Below are 19,203 nucleotides of genomic sequence, written 5' to 3' on the forward strand. Positions count from 1 at the left end.
GTTGAAACTTTAAAACACTTTTCTAAGTGAAATGACAAATAATGTATGATTACACTTATGCAAGTTACCTAGAATGGTCATATTAATACAAAGTAGAATAGAGGTTACCAGGGGCTGGGGAAACAGGTCGTGGTGAGGAATTAGTTTAATGGGGACAGAGTTTCTGTTGGGGGTGATGATCGATCAAGTTCTGGAGCTGGATAGTGGTGAAGGCTGCATAACAATGTGAATGTACAAGTAAATCCCACTGAACTGTATACCTAAAAGTGGTTAAAATGGTAAATTTTGTCATGTATATTTTACCATAATTTTAAAAATCTATCTTAGAAGATGGCCTGAATGAAAAAATGCAATTTGGACGAAAAAAAGGTACTTTCTGATGGCCTGGCCAGTTGGCTTAGTCTGCTGTCCGTTCTCTGCTGACCAGCCCCGAGTCAGTCTCAGCTGCCTAGCGCCTGAGCTAAGCCAAATTGTCGGGAACTCCCCCTCTCCTTTGAGGCAGGAAGTTTAAATTATCAGGTCAATTAGGAAAGATACAACCGAAAAATACAAGTTTCATTCACACTTCAAGGAGGCGTTTCCTGGCGGGGTGCCACTTTTATTATTTTTGGCGGAGGTGGTTGAAAGCCCCACAGACTCAGTGAAGGTACAATGTGATCTTTGATTCGCGTTTCAAAGATCAAAGAGAGTGAGTTTGTGTGTAAATTCAGATAACATTTCAGAGATCTTTTCATGAAAGGAGTCACTAGACCACGGCAGAAAGGGAGCTGGTGTGTTACGTGTGTGTTCGCCTTGAGAAACATCATTTTGCAGTGAATTCGGCTGCCCGTGACCCCAGTAACACCTGGCCTGCATCCAGGTCCTTGGCCCACGGGGCATTAGGTGTTTGGACTGAGGGGCCGGCACCCCGAGTACATAGAGAGGAGCACTCAACCTCATCCTCCACTGGCTTTTCCAAGGTCTTTGGGTACTGATGGCACGCCACTCCTGGGCGGCAGGCTTGACCTTGGCATCCCGCCCTCATTGTCCTCTCTGGGTACAGCCTCAGCGGGGATAGAGCAGCACAAACTCACGAGAAACCCACAGGCCCCGCCTGCCAGCCTCACAGGTGGAGGGTCCTTGGAGACAGCGCTGCCCGGCCCTCTCGCTCTGGGCTGGAGGGAATTAGAACCAGACCCTAACCAGGTTTTGAGAATGGGCTCTGAGCGGCGAGAGACTTTCCGGGGAAGCGCTGCAGGCCCTCTACGCCCAAACCCTCCCTGATGCCGGCAGCCCCCAGTGCCCAGCTGACTCGAGAGCAGCACCCCGGGCCGTGGTGGCTCAGCACCTCCGTCTCTACGGGAGCCAGGTGGGCGCCGCGACCCCTCCCACTAGCGAATTCAGTCCTCAACCGCAGCGAGCTCCCCGTCCGCCCGCGCACCTCCCGCTCCAGCCGCCCAGCGCCTGCGCACGCAGCCCCGCCTGCTCTCGTGGCACTTGGCGCTGCACGGAGCTGAGCGCGCTCCCGTCACCCCTCGCGCCGCGCTGCCGCGCTGGCAGAACCCGGGAGCGCTTGCGCGGCTGGGGCCCCGCCGCGTACGGCGCAGGCGCGGCCCGGCTGGGAGGCCGGTGTGGGGCGGGCCGAGAGCCGGCGCGGGGACGTACGTGGCGGCCGCGTGCTCGCAGGGGGTGTGGCTGCGCGACGCTGTCGGGCTCTGAGCGCCGCGCTGCTCAGAGCCGGAGTCGCTGTCTGCGTCCCAAGGGTCAGTGGGGCGGCGAGAACCCTGGCAACCGGCGGTGGGACCACGCCCTCCGTCCCTTCCCAACTCCCAGTCCGCGGAGAGGCGCTCGGAGACTTTTGACTGGGTCCCCGCTGTCTTGGCCATTCGGCCTCGGTGTATCAGTCCGCGCCGGGGGCTGGGAGTGCGCCTGTGGTCACTTTTGGGGAGCTCCCGCCGTTTCCGGAGCTCGCGCCCGCACCCAGCCTCACTGCGGCCGATCTTGTTCTCCACTTTCTAGGTGGCATTTGGACTCTCGCTTTTGGAGGGAGACGCGTCCGCAAGGTCTTTGGCCGTACACCCGTGGACCCTCTTCGGGGGCTCCTCTCATAGCCGCAGGTGGGTCGGCTTCTTACTGCAGTGGGGCTTTTGAGCTCATATCCCCGCGGTTTCCTGCATGGCGGCTGCGGGAGAGATGGTGCAGTGGTTTGCCCTGGAAGTGGAGGCACTTGCTATGAGCCTTTGGGCAAGTTATTCTACTCTGGGCCCCCTAGGTCTCCTCGGAGCAGAGAACGCTCCAGCGTTCCAGGTCCTGCCTTTGGCTTTGCGGAGACAAGTGCTCGTGCGCCATAGTACCTGTTCCTTGATAGAGCTCTGTCCAGTCCAAGAGAAGGGCCCCGGTACTGCCAGGCAGGGATGGGGAGAGAAAGGAGAGAGACCAACTGACCGATAGGCGTGGGAGAGCCAAGGTTCTCTCACGAGTCAGGCCCAAGCAGGGCTGGCTGGCGCAAAGGAGCCTTCTCCCTGAGGCTGCAAGGGGCACAGGCATGCTGACGAGTGGGCAGGGTTCTGAGTGGGTGTGGGAGATGGGGACTGGGAGAAAGGGAGGTCAGAGATCGGGGTAGTGCATTGGCTCTTGGGTATGGCATGTGGTCTTTGCAGGCACCTAACCTCAGATTGGTGGTAGGAACTGGGATGTGGTTATTGCTTTTCGGAGCTTGGTGAGGGACTGGACTGGACTTGGAGTGAATACAATATTCTTGTGTTAGGATGGGAAGGGTTTTCAGATAGAAGACCCTCCCCCCAGCCCGGGGATGTATCTGAGAGGTTCCAGAATGCTTGGGTGGTGGAGGTAGTTGCCTGTGGCCCTGGCAGCTTTGAGTGGTGCACGCCACCCTGGGAGGTGCTGGGCAGAAAGACCAGCAGAGCTATGCCTCCCTGGAGGAACTTACTCTGATGGGGGTAGATAAACACATAAGTGTGTACAGGCCATGGTGCCCCTAGGTGTGAGTAGACGGAGCATTGAGGTATGAGTGCAGGGGTTGTTTGGAAAATTGCAAAAGGAGGGCTGAAGCAGAGAGTTCTGTGGATGCCATGAGTGGACCTCCCTTTGAAGAGAGACTGGGGAGGTGGCTACTGTCAGGCTGGGCAGTCAGAGCCCTGGGAGAGGGGTCCTTGCACTAGAAAAGAACTACCCGCCGATGGTTGCAGTCTTCTTTTCCACTTCGGGGCTCTTTGTGCTGCTCAGGATTGGTGATCGTTGTTCTCCAGGCCATTTGCAGGAGTGACTTTGGGGAGATGAGAGAAGATGCAGCAAGTGGGATTAAACTTAGGGGAACAGATACCAGGCTGTTGGCAGGGAGGTGGTGTTCGGGGTGGGAGCGGCATTGCCTGCAGGCAGTACTCTGGTGAGGTGAGTCTGGAAAGCATCGGGGAAGGCTGGAGGGCACAGAGAATAGTGGGGCTCCAGGCTTCTGTCAGGCACACAGGTAGCATCTGCTATGCTCCTGGTGCTGTGAGGTCAAATAATTTTAGGGCACCGTCTGTGTACTTAACAGTTACAGTGTTTGGGGCAGCTCGGAGACTCTTTTGGACTGTGAAGGGTAGTTTATAAATGGCATGGAGAAGTTGGTGGTTAAGTGTTTTTGGTTTCTAGAACCAGGTTCAGCCGCCTCTGCCACTTACTGGTTGGTGTGTGGCCGCAGACAAGTGACTTCATTCACTACTCTACCTTGAGAATCATAAGAGTACCAGTCTCATGGGGGGCGGGGGCGGGCAGTGTTTGGCGGGGATAGAGCACTCATTAACAGGTTGTCGTCACTCTCCTACTGAAATTCCCTGATAGCCAGGCTGTCCAAGGAAGCCCAGGAGGTTCTGATCTGGCCCCCTTTCTTTCTCCTGGGACTAACAGCGTCTGCCATCACACCTTGCCCTTGAAACATCACATGTGGTATTTGCCCGCCTTCTCGGACCTCCCAGACCCTCCTTCCACTCAGTGCTCCTAATGGGTTACCTAGGGTTTGCCTGCCTGTTGCCTCCTGCAACCCGATGGTGATGGTTGGGCCTAGTTTCCGCTCTTCCCCACCTTGTTTTTGGACAGATTGCCTCGGAGGGTGACCTGCGTCTGACAGTCCCATCAGCTCTTCTCAGCTCTCCTGAGGCGGCAGCTGGCAGCTCCCCTGACCCTCAGGACTTGCCTGGAACACCTGGGTTTGCCACACCTTTCTCTAGCCCATCTCTGTCCTATCGTGTCCTGAGTGTCACTTTTGACCACCCTCCCCCCTGTGTCATCTCTTCCTCCCTTTTCCCTTCCATCTCTTAATTGGTGTAGTTGGTGTGGCAGCCCCTCTCTGCAGCATGCCTCGTGGCCAGCGCTGGCGGCAGGGTCCTCGCAATCCCATCCGGGCAGCAGCCAATTACGCCAATGCACACCCTTGGCAGCAGATGGACTGGGCCTCTCCTGGGGCTGCATATGCCCCTCTAGTGGATCCCTGGATTGAGCGACCCTGCTGTGGGGACCCTGTATGTGTGCGCATGACCATGGAGCAGAAGAGCACGGCAAGTGGTGCTCCCAGTGGTGAGCCCACAGAAAGGGGTCCCCGCACTGTGCACATGCCTGGCCCACGGCCCCTCAGGGTGGACTTCCACTGGGTGCCAGGCTCAGACCCAGGCACCTTTGATGGCTCCCCATGGCTGCTGGACCGCTTTTTGGCCCAGCTGGGCGATTACATGTCTTTCCGCTTCGAGTACTACCAGGACAACCTCAGCTGCATCTGTGAGATCCTCGGGCGACTGACAGGCCGAGCGCGGGCGTGGGCAGCCCCCTACCTCGATGGGGAGCTACCCCTGCCCGATGATTATGAGCTCTTTTGCCAAGATCTTGAGGAGGTTATTCAAGACCCAAACAATTTTGCTGAGTACCATGCTGCAGTGCCCTGCCCCCTGCCCCCAGCCTCGAGCCAGCCACCAGTGGCCCCACAGCTGCCTGTGGTGAGGCAGTACTTAGCTAGGTTCTCAGAGGCCTTGGCACTCAACATGGGTGCTCCCCCCAGGCCTATCCCAGCCTCTCTGGACACCCCTGCTGTTTCTGTTTCCAACACTACATCCAGAAATGCTCTGCCTGAGCACCAGCTAGTCAAGGAGAGCAGCCCTGAGTCCATGGAGCCCCCTGCCTTGTCCAGTTCTGCATGCAACGCTGCTCCTGGTCCAATGGGGCCAGCCTCCTCCCAACCAGAGGAGGTGGCCCCCAAACCTGTCCCTGAACTTGCAGAATCTGCCAGTTCCCCTGCCCAGAAACCAGATCCAGCTCACCCAGAGGGTCCAGAACCCCAAAAGACAGAGGAGGAGGTTTCTGAAACAGAGGGAGACCAGGAGGCATCCTTAAGTAGCACACAGAGTGCAGTGGACCTGCCACATACACCACGAGAGCCACCATTTTCTCCTGTTCTTCACCCTGCAACCCTGGATTCTGAACAGGGCACAGGCAGGTGCAGCAATGCTCCTTGTGATGAAGTGGTCTGCACAGCCAAGGAGCCCCATGGCCCCCCATCAGGACAGAGTGGCATTGCCAGATGACTCTTGACATAGCGCTGCCAGGTGTTCTGTCAACCTACCCTGTTGCTGGGGAGCAGGTGTACTTGCTTGGGCTCTACCCTGTCTGAGTACAAACCCCGTTCATCCACCCCTCCCCCCACCACAGTGGACTATAGGCCTCTGCCCTGTGCCCTTCATCCTCCCACTCCCGCTGGGCTCTGCAGCGTCCCCACTGCTGCACAGGGAGTACCATCTCACCTGGGCTTCTGCCTACTAGTTGGAAGAGTTCTGTAGACCAGTCCCCATCAGATATTTGCATTGTTGTCATAAACCCCACACACATGCACACACAAAACCCCCTTTCAATGCTGTCTGCCATGCCAGCCCTGTTTGTATCTGGCCCCTGGATGGTCTTTGCTTTTGTCCCCACCCCCATCTCTGCTCCCTATGACCTCTGTCTTCTGGGCTGGAATTTAAGGAAGCTGCATGGTAGAACTGGCCACTTTCATTGTTGAGTATGAGTGGAATGGTATCTTGGCAGAGAGAGGTGCTTCCCTGTGGGTTTATTAGCCGCCCTGTCCAGCTGGGAAGGCTCTGGTGCAGGTAGGTGGGGTGCAAGCCCACTTGCAGTCTCAATTGCATTTCCCCTTCTGTATGTTAATGTTCTAGTCACACCTGATTTCCTTCAGAAAGTGGCATGGATTTTTACATCTCATGCCTTTGCCCACGCTGCCCTCCCACTTTCTGCTATTCAGCCTCCTGCCCACTCTTACACATTCTTATTCAGCGCTGAAACCCTAACATTGTACATGACTGGTATCTGGCTAGACTGTCAGCCTCTAGGGCAGGGGCCTCTGTCTCAGCCTTGTGTCCCTGGTACACAATCGGTGCTCATTAAAGGTGTTGGATCTGTGGCTGAGCTTGTGGTATGGCTGCTGACAAGCAGAATGCTTGACAAGCACTGCCTGTTCCGTCAGGAGCAGGCTATGTATGTCCCAGCTGCGAGCACCCCAGGTCCGAGTTGCAGGTGTGGTTTCCAGTGGGGGCTTTGAGGATCCAAGGACCTGGTTGAAGGAGTTGGGTTGAACGGGTAGGAGTGGGAGGCTTGGCAGGTGGAGTATGTCCTTGAAAACTGACTTCCGAGAGAGAGCTGAGAGCGAGAGGTGAAGTGAGGAGCCAGGAGGAGCCGGCAGCAGACCTGGTCTGTGAGGCCTCGGGGGCCAGAGGATTGGAATGAAGAAAGACCTGTTCTGCGTGCACAAGGATAGGTTTTCTAATGACAGCTGAGCTGGAGCTCCCTCAAGCCAAAGTTAACACAGGATTGGTGCAGTGCACCTACTCGGGTGCTTAGGCAAGAATTTCAAGCCCCTTTCAGTTTTAAAATCGTGGAAACAAAAGAGCACCTTCCTGGAAAGTAGGAAGAAAAAATAAGGGGAAAAGTGAACTGCAACTAAAACTAGTTAGTTGAGGGAAATGAAAAGGCAAACATCTGGTAAAAATTTTTAAGGAAAGTAGACACTGTTGGGATTATTTTATTTAATAACTCACTAAAAAGGCTCTGGGTTCAGGTGGTTTTATGCGTGAATTATTTTTAAGCCCAGATACCTTTGTAAGTATAACAGTTGTAAATCTTGGAAATAGGTGGGAAACTGATACAACCCTAAAAGCAAAACAAGCTGACAGAAGAAATCAGTGTGCAGCCTTGATTCTGATCAGATGTGGAAAATCTCGACGTCCTAGCCCAGCCCAGTGCTTCTATGGGGTCACACTAGTGCTGCCCAGGTCCAGGGCGTCCTTGTGCAGGCACAAGTCTCCCCACCACATCCCTAAGTCAGCTGTGGCCTGGCCTGCCTGTGGGTCTAGTCTCATTGGCAATACCAGAAGGGCCCTCATTTGATCTGGCAAGACGGCTCTGGTAGTAGAATCTAGAGCCACGTTCAGGGACAGACAGTCTAGTTGACACCCCCACTATGTTGCTGGCCTCTGCACAGGCTGCCTTTCGTGTCTCCATTTAGTGGACCTGGTATGAATTCCTTCAGCTCAAGAGCGCCATTTTCCCTTCCAAACCCCTGTCCTGTGTTTGTGTGTGGGGGAGGGCGGGGGGAGTCTTTCCTCCCTTGGGCCCCAGGCAGCTCCAGAGGGCTTGGGTTATAGTCTGACATACCATGTTTCCCCGGAAATAAGACCTAGCTGTACCATCAGCTCTAATGCGTCTTTTGGAGCAAAAATTAATATAAGACCCAGTCTTATATTAAAATAAGACCTGGTCTTAAGTTAATTATATAAGACCTGGTCTTAAGTTAATTATATAAGACCCGGTCTTAATTGTATAAGACCGGGTCTTATTTTAATATAAGACTGGGTCTTATATTAATTTTTGCTCCAAAAGACACATTAGAGCTGATGGTACGGCTAGGTCTTATTTCCGGGGAAACACGATACTTCTCCTGAGAGCCAGGTCAATCAAGGCAGGCCTGAGGGCATTTGGGAAGAGGCCAGATGACCTGCTTTTTAATTTGGAGAATGGGTCCTGTTGTGGTTGGGCCCTTGCCACAAAGGAAAGGAAAGGAGGGCAGGGCCTAGTGGTAATGGCAATGGTAATGGCAAGGTTGCCTGTTCCTGGGTGCCCATGAGGGTGGAATCAGGAGAGGATGGGAGTGCTCTGGCCTGGCCTTGGACACAGTGCATACGGTGTTGCAAAATGACAGCTTCGTCTCCAGCCAGTGTTGTGCCCTGCCTTTGGGCAGATGCCATGACCTAGCTGCTTCCGCACTGCAGGGGAGCAGGAACACAAGAAGGCCAGGAGAGGAGGCTCAAGTCATTCTCCACTCCTAGCTCCCCACACACAGGCGGGTGACCTGGAGGAGGGCGCTCCTGGGAGCGGCACAGTCTTGCTGGATGGACTGAGGGAAGGGCTGAAGTGCTGGGACCTGCCTTCCAGATCGTCATGTCTGGCCCTCACTTCCCTTGGAAATACCCCCAGATTTTATTTCCTAAAGATAGGACACAGTGGGCACTCCGGGAGGGTTTTTTAAGTACCTATCTCCAAGGAAAATTCTAACACCGGAAATATTGAGGAAAAGGTCCTATGAGATATTGAACATTTTGTAAAGCTGCAACAATGAAGGTGCTTGGAAATAGGTGTGGATGGATAAACAGGAGAATAGAGAAATTTGGGATAAAGCCAAATAAATAAGGAATTAGTTCATGCTAGAGGTGTTGTTTCAAATTAATGAGGGTAAAATGGATTATTCAGTAAAAGTTGGAACAACTGGTTAGCCATCTGGAAAATAGTAAAAACAGATACCTACCTCACTATACCACCCTGTACTCCAGATGGATTAAAAATTTCAACATTTAAAAATAAAGAACTACAAGGTGAATTCTTTTCTTGCCTGTAAGTCCCAGAATTGCCGAAGGTGTAGAGAAACAAGACTTTTTCATGCTGTTGGTGGGAGTATCAAATACTACAGTTCAGCCACATGACATTTGGAGGCACGCTGACGCTCACCACTTGCCTGCGTGCAGACGGTCGTTGCTCGTCCTGCAGTGGGGGCTTCAGAGCATGGACTTGGTCACGCATTCTCCACTTACAAGCTGAGGGTCCTTGGTGTCCTCCGACCTCTCTGAGCTGTTAGAATAGTTCCTGCTTAGAGGGCAGTGGAAGGGTTGGATGGCAGGAGTGCAGCTCTGAACCTTGTGCTGCCGCGAGCCTAGCTGCATTAACAGCAACACCGGAAAGAGCCCAAAGTCCCAGCAGTAAGGAGCGAGCTGAATAGAGCTGTTACCTCGTTATACGAGTCAGGAGGTGCCAGATTGTGCTGCAGTAACAAAACTCCAGCATCTCAAGCACCCGTCTGTCGCACCCACTGCCCTTTGTAGCCCGTTAGGGACCCCTGCCAACAGGAGCCCCACTCGACATGTTTCTCCACAACCACAGGCAGGGGAATAACCACTGAACCATAAGTGATACGTGTCATTCCCCTTCTGTTACAGTGGCCAGAGAAGCCACCGAGCTACACGTGAGTTCCGACGGATGAGAGCATGTAATCCTTATTTGGGGTGGGGGAGGCGCTCAGCCTTCAGAAGAGCAAGCGTCCACTCAGCACAACTCAACAGTGCAGCCATCAAGGCAGTGGGAGCGCCCTGCATCCATACCCTGGAGAGATGTCTGTGCCTTTACTAGGGCTGCCTGGCTTAAACACAGAAATGTATTTTCTCACAGTTCTGGAGGCTAGAAGTCTGCTACCAAGGTCTCTACAGGGGTGGTTTCTCCTGAGGCCTCTCCTGGCTTGTGATGGCCGTCTTCTCCCTGTGTCCTCACATGGTTGTCCCTCTGTGCCTGTCTGTATGCTGATCTCCTCTTATGAGGACACCAGTCCTATTGGATTAGGACCCACCCATATGACCTCATTTAACCTTAATTACCTCTTTAAAAGCTCTTTCTCCAAATATATTGACATTCTGAGGTGCTGGGGATTAGCTTCAACGTCTGAATTTTTTTGAGGGGGACACAATTTAGGCCATAATACTGCCCAAGGTGTATTTCTTTGTTTTTTATTTTTGCAGTTTGGGGCAGTGCTGTCGTGAGCACCTTCTTAGTGTCATTGAGTGCCCATGTGCAGAGCCTTTCCAGGCCCTCGGAGCAGCAAGGGCCCAGTTGTTCTGTATGTAGAACTCTTTCTTACTCAAGACATCTTTCCCTACTTGAGGGTTTACAGACATTACCCTATATTCCCAAGTCTTAATGTTTTGCCTTTTACATTGATTGTGGAATCTAATAGCGAAGTATGCAGAGGGGTCCGCTGTTGGCTTCAAAGAGCCTGTGAAGAACAGGGTCCCTCTACCCACGTGCACTGGACGTGTAATAAGAGTGGGAAATGAATGTGTGAAGCTGCTGAGCTTGGGGGCTTGTGTTTTCCACAGCACGACCTCTTCTATCCTGACTGATAGAGGATCCCATTTCACCTTTTGCCACACGGCAGGTGACTTGTCAGCCTCAGGCGCCAGATGCCATGCCGGCTGCACCTGTCCATGGTGCTGTCTCATACAGGCCTGGCTCTGGGCTGCTCTGTGCCCCACTAATTACTTAGCTCTATGGTGAGCCTTTATTAGCTGGTAGAGAAACAGCCCCCTAACGCTTGTTCTTCAAATTGTCTTGGCTAGTTTTTAAAACACGTTTTATCACAAACACAGCAGTGGAGAGGATGGTACAGTGGAATGAAGTATGACTGTCTCCTGGCTCCAGCAGTGGTCAGGCCTCGCCCTGGGGCATTTTCTCAGTGGACTGCTGGGCCGAGCATGCTCTCCAGGATGGCGGGAGCCCTGAGCTCACTTTATTCTTCTTTGGGCTGTGCTGTTCTCATCTGAGTTGTCTGGGCACTGTTAGCACCGGGCTGCTGGCTGCTGTGGACCAGACCTGCTGGAAGAAGTGGGCCCCAGAGGCCAACACTGGTGCTTCCTGTAAAACAACGAGCTTTTCCGTGTGTTCACCAGGGACAAAAAGGCTGGCAGCCCGTTCTGGCCAGGTTCCCACCCCTGCCAGTAAGTGCCTGGGGCAGGCTGGCTGAAAACACCCCTCAGTTGGGCTTCCTTCCTGCCATCTCACAGGGCTCCTTGGACCTGCTCCTGGGGGTGACGGATGTCCTCAGCTGCTGCTTGAGATGCCTGTTCATGGAGAGGCCCTGCCCTCCCATCCTGCCTGCCACAGTAACCCAGCAGCCCCTCACCCTAGCATTTCCTCTCGGCCTGACTAGGGAGGCCTGTTTCCCAGTCCCCAGGAGAAGTGTGTGACTTGAGGGAAGGCCCTGCTGGGTTTGGGCAGACTTCATACCTTGTACCTCCAGCCTTGATGCTGTCAGATGTCACCATGCCTTTGTCTCCCCAAGGCTCACGCTTGCTGCCCCAGCCCTGCCTGGCCCTGCCAGTGCTTTGGCTGTGGTGAGGGAGGCAGGGGAAAAGAACAGGCCATGGGCGGCTGGTGGAAGGGCTCTGCTCACCTCTGCCCGGGCGCCAGCAGAGGAGCCTGGTCCTGGGAGATGCAGCTATAACTTGGCCTCCATTACTCTATCCCCCAAACCCAGAGGAGCCCATCTGGAAGGGGTGCTTATAGATCTGATGGGGTGAGCGTCCAGGCACTGTGGTTCAAAGCCTGGCTCACTGCAGGCCAGGAGCCTCCCTGCGGCTTCCCAGGAATCTGGCAGCCAGCTCAGAGGGTCCTGGGCACTGCCCCAGGGAGGTGAGGTCAGTGCCCGCTCCTGCCTGAGGCAGTGAATCTTAACTGGAGGGGGTGGCTGAACTTCGTAGCAGCAGAAGAGCTCTAAGTTACGGAGCAAGTGAAGCAAGTGACTCGCTTCTCTTGGATGGAAGGAGAGGCTTCAGGCCAAGGACAGGTGGATGGTTGTCCTTCCCTCAGGGCCTTGAGGGGTCCAGCACTCAGCTCCACCACAGAAACCGTGTCTACAGCCGCCCCCTAAGTTCTGCTTTGGAGACTTGCCAGCTCACAGGGAGATGCCCTGCCGGCAGGAGTGCCCAGGCTGTACACGAGGCTCAGAGGGGGCTCCTGACAGCGGGGCATGGGTGTTTTCCCTGTGCGCTCACGAAACGGCCAGCACAGGGCCTTGCTTCGTCAGCTCCATCAGCTGAGGCCGAGGCCACTGCCTGCTGCTCCTGGAAGGTGGCTGTGCCAGAAGCAGGCAGGCCTGGGACCAGCCTCTGATCCTGTAGGGGAAGGACTTATCACCACCCCCCCCACACACACACACACACAGTTCTATCAGTCACCCCGGGAGCTGGGAATAGCAATGGTTGGGGTGTGTACTTGCTGCGGTGGGGGTGGCTGGAGTGGGGACAGTGCCTGGCTCCTGCCTCCCTACTGGGTTCCCAGGCCTGAAGTGTGCAGGGCTGTGTTGCTTGTGGCATCGGCCTCCCTCCCTCCCTCTCTCCCTCCCTCTCATGCTGGGCTGGCCAAGCTGTATCCCCGGAACCCTCCCCAGGATCTGCATCTTTGAAGCCATGGATACTGACAGAGGATTCAATGAATCCAAGGTCGCCAGCCGGGCGTTGACAGATGCCCGGCCACGATACTATTTCTGATTTAATAACCGAATGGGAGGCTGGCCCTTGGTAATAATTAGGGCTAATTACTGAGGAGGTGTTGACAGACGGGCTGAGAGGAAACAAACTACCTTTATCCCGGGGCTTAGAGTCAGATTACCGGCCCGTGCTATCTGCCCCTCAGAAAGTAGATGCTTCAATCACTCACCGAGGCTTCAAAGGGGCAAGGGCCCTGACAATGCTCGGGGTTTGGAAAGGAGCTATGAAGTGCGCCTTTGACTCCGGCTCGCCAACGCAGCCCCATTCCAGAAATGGTTTCTTTGTGAGGTTTGAGTTACTCTGGGCAAACCCGCCTCCGAGCTCAGGCCAGGCTGGGGCTGTTGCTGGCCAGCCCACCGGCCCAGGTCCTTCCCAGGCTGGGCCCAAGCAGGGAGGTGCAGTATGTTTCTTTGGCCTGGGAGCGTGTCCAGTTCTTTGTGGCCTGGAGCTGCAGGTAGCAGGATCGGATCTTACTGTCCCAGCAAACTGTTCCTTCCCTTCCTTTCCCTCATCTGGCCACAGCTTTTCCGAAGCTGTCATAGACAGGTCTGGCCTCTCTGCAAGGCGCCTGATTTCTGGTAGGACCGTTCCTTGGGGGCCCAGGTGTCACTCACAGGGCTGCCCCCACCTCCATCTTGGTCAGTAAACCAACATCATGGACAGGACACTGACCCCAGGGGTCTTAGTGACTGAGAGGCGATGACCTAGAGAATGGTCGTCCTAAGGCACAGGCTGGTTGCTGATGCGTTATAGATGCACCTGCTGACTCCACTGGATCTCCCTGCATCTCAAAGACAGTGGGGGCTGTGGTCAGACCTCCATTTCCTGATGTGAAGCTGCAGCCCTGGGACGTTTCCCAGTGACCTGGCCTGGACTGCAGGCCGCTGCATGTGCGGTCTGGCTTCAAGGGGCCGTCTGGGACAATGAGGTCGCCTGCTAAGGCCTTCACTGCTGAATGCAGGGGCCTTCCTGGGATGCTGTGCCTTGCCGTGGTCTGTCATGATTGGGAAGGTGGGAGAGCAATGAGGCCTGGCCAGGACCAGCCTGTACAGAGCATCTTTCAGGTTCCGGCTGTGGCCTGGAAGGTGCAGGGGGGTGGGCCTCTGTTCCTGTCGACCTGGGACCTGCCAATGCAGAATCTTCCCACTAGAATGGTTGTGCTACTTCAAAGAGAGAATGAGTAAGTCAGGCTGGTGGAGAACATTATTGTTAGATAAGCATTTTGCTTTGCCCTGGCATGCTGCTCTACTTCTGGAAGTAAGGACGATGATGGTGATGATGGGAAAAGTCACCCATAAATTTGCATAACTGAATACTGACTACTTTGTATTGTGGGAACTACTGATGAATTTAAATCTGTTTATATTAGGGCAAAAATAGGGTGGTGAATTATTTTAAATGGGAGAAGCACTTAAAAATTGGCATTAAATCTGTTTAAATAAATCACCTTGAGTAGAATTAGAATTTGGCCCTAAGGCCAAAAGAATCTAAGCAGGAAACTGGGTTTTCATAATAACATTAGTGGTAAGTTAAATACCGTTACTTGTAGTGAGAGAAAAAATAGCACAAAAATATTGTACAATATATTTCATTTGTACAATAGCCCCCCAGAAAATGGCCAAGAGAGCAGCGGCCCAGTGTGTTACCTGGTACACAGAAGCATGCCTGAGGTCTGTTCCTTTATAATATCTTACATTAGCAGGTTCAGTTGTCACTGTAATGAAACAACATAGATACATTGTTATTGACTCAAGTCCATACTTTAGTTTCTTGAGTTTTTACCTAATGTCCCTTTTCTTATCTAGAATCCCATTCAGGACACCACATTGCATTTAGTCGTCACATCTTCTTCGTCTCCTCTGGACTGTCACAGCTTCTTAGACTTACCTTGTTTTTATCGCCTGGACAATTTTGAGGAGTACTACTCAAGTCTTTTGTAGAATGTTCCTGAACTAGGATTTGTCACATGTTTTTCTCATGATTAGGTTGGGGTTGTGGGTTTCTGGGAGCCAGACCTCAAAGATAAGTGACATCTCATGTCGTATCACTGGTATACGCTGTCAACATGACATCACTGTGGCTTTTGACCTTGGTCCCCTGGCTGAGGTAGTGGTTGTCAGGCTTCTCCACTGTAAAGTTGCTCTTCTCCCCACCCCCCACCCCATCCCCTTCCGGATTGCCCTCTTAGGAAGGAAGAGACTACATGCAGCCCACACATCGGGGGTGAGGGTTCTGCCTCCTTGAGGATGGAGCATCTACATAACAATATTTGGAATTCTGTGTGAGAGATTTGTCTACTCTCCCCCACTTACTTATTTCTTCAATCATTTCTTTGTTATCAGTATGAACTCATGAATATCTATTATTAATATGATTATGATTCTTGTGAAATGTACTTACAATGAGTCTTAACATCCCCACACCAGTACCTCCACGATCCAAATACAGAAACTGCTCCATTACCTCAGAACCTTATTCCTGCTGCCCCTGGGTAGTCAGCCCTGACCCCTGACCCCTGACAACCAGCCATCAGTGCTCTCTGCCTAGTTTTGCCTTTCCCAGAAGGCCGTGTAACTAGGCTCACGCAGTATGTAGCCTTTTTCTCACCATAATTCTCTGGCAATTCATCACATTGTTGCATTTATCAATAGTTTGTCCCTTTTTATTGCTCAAGGGTGTTCCATTCACCCATGGATGTCATTTGGGTTATTTCCCATTTGGGGCGATATGAACACAGTAGAACTGCTGTAAGCATCCATGTACAGGCTTTTGTTTGCTCATAAGTTTTCACTTTTCTAGAATAAATATCTAGGGGTAGGGTTGTTGGGCAATATGATACATGTATATTTCATTTTATAAGAAACTGCCCAACTATTTTCCAGAATGTTTGTACCATTTTGCATTCCCCCCAACAATGTATAAGAATTCCAGTTGCTCCACATTCTGGCAAGCACTTGGTTTTGTTAGTTTTTTTTCGTCTTTATTTTAGCCATTCTAATAGTCCGCGGTCTTCAATTCCATTTCATCTATGTTGTCGAGTTTACGTGCATTGAGTTGTTTATAGTATTTCTTTACCATCCTTTTAGTGTTTGTGGTCTCTGTAGTGATAACTTCTTTCATTATTATAATTTATTGTCTCGTTGTTTGGTTGTCAATCTAGCGAGATTTATCAAATTTATTGATCTTTTTAAAGAACCCATCTCTAGTTTTGTTGATTATTATATTACTAGTCTCTATTTCACTTATTTCTACTCTAACCTTATTTCCTTCCTTTGGTTTGCTTTGGGCTTGTTTTACTCCTCTTCTTCTAGTTTCTTAATGTGGAAGCTAGGTTGTTGATTTGAGACCTTTCTTCTTTTCTAATGTAGTCATTCAATGCTATACAATTTCCTCTATGCCCCACTTTAGCTACATGCTACAAGTTTTGATATTTTGTTTTTCATTTTTATTCAGTTGAACATATTTTCTAATTTCTCTTAGGACTTCCTCTTTGACCCATTTAAAATAACCCATTGGTTATTTAAAAGTATTGGGTTTATTTTCCAAATATTTTGAGATTTTTCAGTTATCTTTCTGATTTCCAGGTTAATTCCATAAGTTAGAGAACATACTTCGTATGCTTTTGGTTCCTCTTCATTTTTTAAAGGTTTGTTTTATGACCAGGATATGATCTGTCTTGCTGGGTGTTCCATGTGCATTTGAGAAGAATGTTTTTCTGTTGTGTGAAGTGTTTTCATAATGTTACCTAGGTCAAGTAGGTGGATAGTATTAGGGCTCCTGTGGGATTTTCTGGCCACTTGCTCAATCAGTTACTAAGGAGTTTACGTCTCTGGTTATGATTACGTGTTTGTTTATTTCTGCTTTCAGTTCCATCAGTTTTTCCTTCATGCATTTTGAAGTTCTGTTGTTAGAATAATATATACTTAGGACTTTTATGTCTTCTTGATGAATTGATGCCTTTTATCTTTATGTATCCTTTTTATCCCTGATAATACTCTTTGTTCTAAGGTCTACTTTTTCTGATGTTAATATATCCACTCCAGCTTTCTTTTATTGTTTGTATGTCTCTTTCATCTTTTTACTTTTTATCTGTTTTTAAATTAAAATGGGGGTTTCTTCTAGATGACTTATACTTGTTGTTTTTTTCAATAGCTTATAATTGTTGGGTCTTATAATTAACCTGTTGAGAGCATTTATATTTATTGTAATCATTGATGTGGTTCTATTTTCGTCTACCATTTTGTTGTTTTCGCTTTCTCCTCTGGTTTTCTGTTCTTTTATCCCCCCCCTTTTTTCTTTTTTTGCCTTTTTTTGGATTATTTGGATATTTTCAAATACTCTGTTTAAATTTTTCTATTGGCTTTTTGACTGTATCTTTTTGTATTATATATCATGTTTTTAATGTTTGCTCTAGGGATTACAGTACATAACCTTTCACAGTCTTCTTAGAGTTAATGTTTTTTTCATTGCAAGTAAAATATGGAAGCCTTGCAACCATATGGGTCCCCTTACCCTCCGCCTTCATGTGATAGCTGTTATATTGAAAAACCCACCAGACAGTGTTCTAATTTTAACAATATACATGTTCACTTAAGAGGTGAAAACTTTTATATTTGCCTGAATATTTACCATTTCCCTTCCTCTACCACCTTGAAGTTCCACATTTCTTTCTGATTATCATTTCTTTTGAGCTGTAGAACCTCCTTTAGTATTTCTTTTACAGCACATCTGCTGGCAAGAAATTATCTTAGTTTTCCCTCATCTGAAAATATCTTTATTTTGCCTATATTCCCAAAGGATCATTTGCTGGCTATCCAGTTCTTTTCTTTCAGTGCTTTAAAGATGTTCCGCTGTCTTCTGGCTTTCATGGTTTCTGATGAGAAATCTACACTCATTCAAATGGCTATTTCCTTATGTATATATTTAAATTATTTTAAAATTCTTTTTCAACAATGTAATTATGTGTTTGAGTGTGGTTTTACCCTACTTACGATTCATTTGAGGTCTTGAACGTATAAATTTTTGTCTTCGCCCAAATTTGTGAAATTTCAGGCATTATTCAAGTAATTAAGTTCTGAAATGTCCTTTATAAAATTTTTTTTTAGTTCTCTGCTGAGAACTTTTCTTCCATTCATTTCAAGTGTATTTACCTTTGCTTCATGGAGCATAATCATAAAAGCTGCTTTAAAATCCTTATCTGATATTTCCTACATCTGAATCATCTCGAGGTTGGCATCTGTAAGTTGTTTTTTCCCTTGAGAATTGGTCTCATTTCCTGGTTCTTGGTATGTTAAATAATTTTGTATTGTATCCTAGACATGTCCTGGATTGAGTATTATGTTGGGTCCTCTGGAGAATATTGAGTTTTTTGTTAGCAGGCAGCTAGCCCAGTTAGCTTTGCATCACAAGTTCTGTCTTGCCTTCTGTGGGCTATGGCTATCTCATTTCAATTTTCAGAGCTTTTGAGATGCTACTTTGGGTCTGCCCCACACATCACCCACTCCAGGGTCAGTCTGAGACATAGGCGGTGGTTTAAATATTAGTCCAGTTCTTAAAGTAGGTGGTGCTTTGGGCCTGTCCCAGGCATATGCAGCTCAGGAATGAGCCTGGGATTTTTGTGCGTTCGTTCACAGAATTAAGGGACCTTTTTCTTTATCTCTCTCCTCTCTGCAGTTCTCCCCCCACCCTCCCACACACACCCATGCTGCAGGGTCCCCTTCCCTTGGTTACTCTGGCCAGAAAGACGGGTGTTTCCCTCAGAGTCACTTATTCCACACAGCTCCCTGTCTAGGGTTTATCCCCGGGGCAGCACTGAAGGAGAAGAGAAAAACAAACCATCAGGGATTTCCTCTCACATCCTTTAGACTTTTTCTCTTTACAGAAATTAGGGGTTTCTATCTAACTTTTAGCCACCACTGCCTTGCAGCTTTGCAACCTGCACCTACTCTCAAGGCAATGTTGCAAGGCATAAAAATAAAAACAGGAAACTTGTCCCGGTACAGGTCACTTCAAGTTTTTGCTCGCCTCCAAAATCTGCCTGCTATTGTTCACTTTTCAGAGTTTTCAAGTAATTGTTTTCTTATATCTTGTCCATTAGTCACAATCAGCCAGACGTTAGTCACAGTTAGCCAGAGAGAGAGGCGATAGTGAGCTTATTTCATCCTGGCCAGAACTGGAAGCCTCCCAGAGCCAGAAGCCTCTCAATGTAGTTTTAATTTCCATTTCTCCATGAGTGAGGTTAAGCATTTTTTCATATGTGTAAGGGCCATTTTCATATATACATATATTTTTTTAATTGGGGAATATTGGGGAACATTGTGTTTTTCCAGCTCCAAGTTGTTGTCCTTCAATTTAGTTGTGGAGGGTGCAGCTCAGCTCCAAGTCCAGTTTGCCGTTTTCAGTCTTTAGTTTCAGGGGACGCAGCCCACCATCCCATGCAGGAATTGAACCAGCAACCTTGTTGAGAGTTCACGCTCCAACCAACTGAGCCATCCGGCCACCCACTGGCAGCTCAAGGGCAGCTCGTTGTCGTCAATTTAGTTGTGGAGGGTGTAGCTCACTGGCCCATGTGGCAATCAAACCGGCAACCCTGTTGTTA

At 50.0% G+C, this 19,203-nt stretch overlaps 3 protein-coding genes across 4 annotated transcripts in view; all 3 read left to right on the forward strand.

Annotated features, from left to right (window-relative positions):
* The window catches only part of TXNRD2 (thioredoxin reductase 2), a 65,918-nt gene extending 63,819 nt beyond the window's left edge, over nt 1–2,099 (forward strand). Inside the window, exon 18 of the mRNA XM_074321836.1 lies at nt 1,999–2,099. The gene's annotated coding sequence lies outside the window, so the exon portion shown is untranslated. The remainder of the gene's footprint in view (nt 1–1,998) is intronic.
* The window catches only part of GNB1L (G protein subunit beta 1 like), a 56,628-nt gene continuing 38,544 nt past the window's right edge, over nt 1,120–19,203 (forward strand). The window contains exons 1-3 of one of the 2 annotated variants that reach the window (XM_074321839.1): nt 1,120–1,348; nt 1,999–2,096; nt 10,080–10,177. In XM_074321839.1, the coding sequence (XP_074177940.1) occupies nt 1,263–1,348; nt 1,999–2,096; nt 10,080–10,177 (282 nt within the window). In that variant the 5' untranslated portion in view covers nt 1,120–1,262. Of the gene's footprint in view, nt 1,349–1,702; nt 1,743–1,998; nt 2,097–10,079; nt 10,178–19,203 lie in introns of those variants that run through there. The other variant, XM_019755914.2, reaches the window with a different exon arrangement.
* RTL10 (retrotransposon Gag like 10) lies at nt 4,335–6,424 on the forward strand. Its single transcript, XM_019755913.2, has one exon. The coding sequence runs from the start codon at nt 4,335–4,337 to the stop codon at nt 5,550–5,552; it is 1,218 nt and encodes a 405-aa protein (XP_019611472.2). The 3' UTR covers nt 5,553–6,424.

This window comes from Rhinolophus sinicus, linkage group LG16, assembly GCF_036562045.2.
Source record: "Rhinolophus sinicus isolate RSC01 linkage group LG16, ASM3656204v1, whole genome shotgun sequence".
Lineage (NCBI taxonomy): Eukaryota > Metazoa > Chordata > Mammalia > Chiroptera > Rhinolophidae > Rhinolophus > Rhinolophus sinicus.